Genomic DNA, 2,201 nt, shown 5'->3' on the forward strand with positions numbered 1-2,201 from the left:
TATAACATTATATTTCTGATAATTAAATAAAATCGAAATATTTAAACATTGCACCGTTGTAAATCATTATAGCCATTTCACATTTGGCATTTATAAGAAACGGTTTATTTTTATGATTGTCTAAGTTATAATAAATAGTGTGCTATATTATGTATAATAAAAATGTATATGAAAATAAAATCATTTAGGCCTTAACATAATATTTAATAACACAAATACAAGATTGAGTGCTATTATTCCTTATTTGGTGTCAGCAGAGACGTATTCAGAAATTTGGCACCCGGGTGCCAATGTTTTTCCGCCCCCCTCCACAAAAAAAAATTATTTGACTTTTTTAAACTACCGAGTGCGTTAGAGCTTACTTTCCGGTGACAACCCGTTATCGTATCCTTTTTAGAACAAAAGTTAGTAAAAAAAAAAAAAGCAGATTTTAAACTTTAAACATTATGTTATTTTTATAAATTAATGACATTTAAATATTTAATATAAAATAGGTTTAGTTATTATCAACTATAATTACAAAACAATAAATATTTAAAATTTACATATTTTTTTTTCGAGCTTTCAAGGAACTAAACTCATTGATTATATCATCATAGTCTAAACCTTTTGTAATATCTGATTCGATGTTTAATATGGCGATACTGTTTAGTCGTTCATCAGTCATCCTCGATCGCAAATAATTTTTAATTCGTTTTAGAGCACTAAACGATCGCTCTGAAGAGCAGTTAGACACAGGACAACATAGATACATTCTTAGAGCAATATTTACGTACGGGTATATGTCTTCAAATCCTTCATTTTTAAGCGTTACACACATATCTATAATTGATTTAGGTAATTGCTCCTTAGGTAAGGTAAGTAAATAGCTACGAAAGTGTACACATTCGTTTGAAAATGATAAATCCAGATCCGTTGAATAGTGTTTTCTTAACCGTTCAGCTTTTTCTCTAACTTCACTAATGCTTAATTCGGTTATATTAAAGAAGAATGAAAAATTTTCATTTACCATGTCATATGCTATTTTTCTTTTTCTCAACTCAGTAAGTAAGGAGTCCATGATTACAATTTTAAGTGTTTATTTTAAATGATTCTTTAGAACTTAAATCAACTTCTCCAATTTTGAGTTTTTTATTTTTTCTCTTAGTTTTATATTCATTGATTCCACATTTTGTTTTCCCAATTTGTTCATAGTGATCGAAACTATCTCTTAGATCATTGATATATTGGATAAGAGAGTTATATATTGATACCACAGTTTCTAAATCAATTGAAACTTTTTGAAGTTCTTTGTTTACTTTATTAAAGCGTTGCAATACATCTCCCCAAATTACTATTAAAATTCCAATTTCTAAACTATTTAATGTTTTTAAAATTCCTCTTGCCTCACACTTGGTTTGTGTTTTTTCATATGGATCTTCAATAATTTTTTTTAATGCTTTAATGATTTCTTCCCAATTTTGTGATATACTTGAACAAGCATCATGCCGAGCCGACCACCGAGTATCAGAGAGTCTTTTTATTGATAAATTACCAGTTTCCTTTAAAATTGTAGATAATATATTCCATCTGTGTGCAGGGCCGTATTTACAATTTGTGCGCCCTGGGTAACAATATTTTTACGCCCCCCCTCCCCACCAAAAATTAGATCCACTTTTTTGATTTTTCTTAATACATTTTTAGTTATAGTTCTTTATTCAGCTTTAATTCGTAAATTTGTCATATGTTAAATACTATTATTAAAATGTAGGTATAAGGTATACCTAAAAACACATATTATATTAATATATTATTATACACAGCAAAAAAAATGAATACAACAGGTACAATGATTATTTATAAATAGATTATTACAATAATTTTTTTCTATATTGCTTATTGGCAAAATCTTCTATAATATCTTTGCAGTCTAATTCTCTTGTGAGTTCTGATTCAGTGTTGAGAACAGCTAATGCATTTAGTCTTTCTTCTTTCATTGTAGATCTTAAATAGCTCTTAAATCTCTTTAGTGTAGAGAAAGACCATTCAGCTGAACAATTTGTAGCTGGAGTACAGAGTATCATTCTCAATGCAATGTCTGTGTATGGATAGACTTCTACAAGGTTGTTATTTCTTATATAAATACTCATTTCTAAAATTGTTTTTGGAAAAACACATTTTTTGTTGTTTTTTTAAGCTTTTAACATGACTTGAAAATGAAC

At 28.1% G+C, this 2,201-nt stretch overlaps 2 protein-coding genes across 2 annotated transcripts in view; both read right to left on the reverse strand.

Annotated features, from left to right (window-relative positions):
* The window catches only part of LOC100169186 (neurexin-1), a 285,341-nt gene that overhangs the window by 266,888 nt on the left and 16,252 nt on the right, over positions 1 to 2,201 (reverse strand). The window lies entirely within an intron of this gene.
* Positions 159 to 2,201, reverse strand: part of LOC115034230 — a 2,708-nt gene continuing 665 nt past the window's right edge. The window contains exon 2 of the mRNA XM_029490371.1: positions 159 to 784. Coding sequence (XP_029346231.1) covers positions 542 to 784 — 243 coding nt within the window. The 3' untranslated portion in view covers positions 159 to 541. The remainder of the gene's footprint in view (positions 785 to 2,201) is intronic.

This window comes from Acyrthosiphon pisum, chromosome X (genome assembly GCF_005508785.2).
Source record: "Acyrthosiphon pisum isolate AL4f chromosome X, pea_aphid_22Mar2018_4r6ur, whole genome shotgun sequence".
NCBI classification, from domain to species: domain Eukaryota; kingdom Metazoa; phylum Arthropoda; class Insecta; order Hemiptera; family Aphididae; genus Acyrthosiphon; species Acyrthosiphon pisum.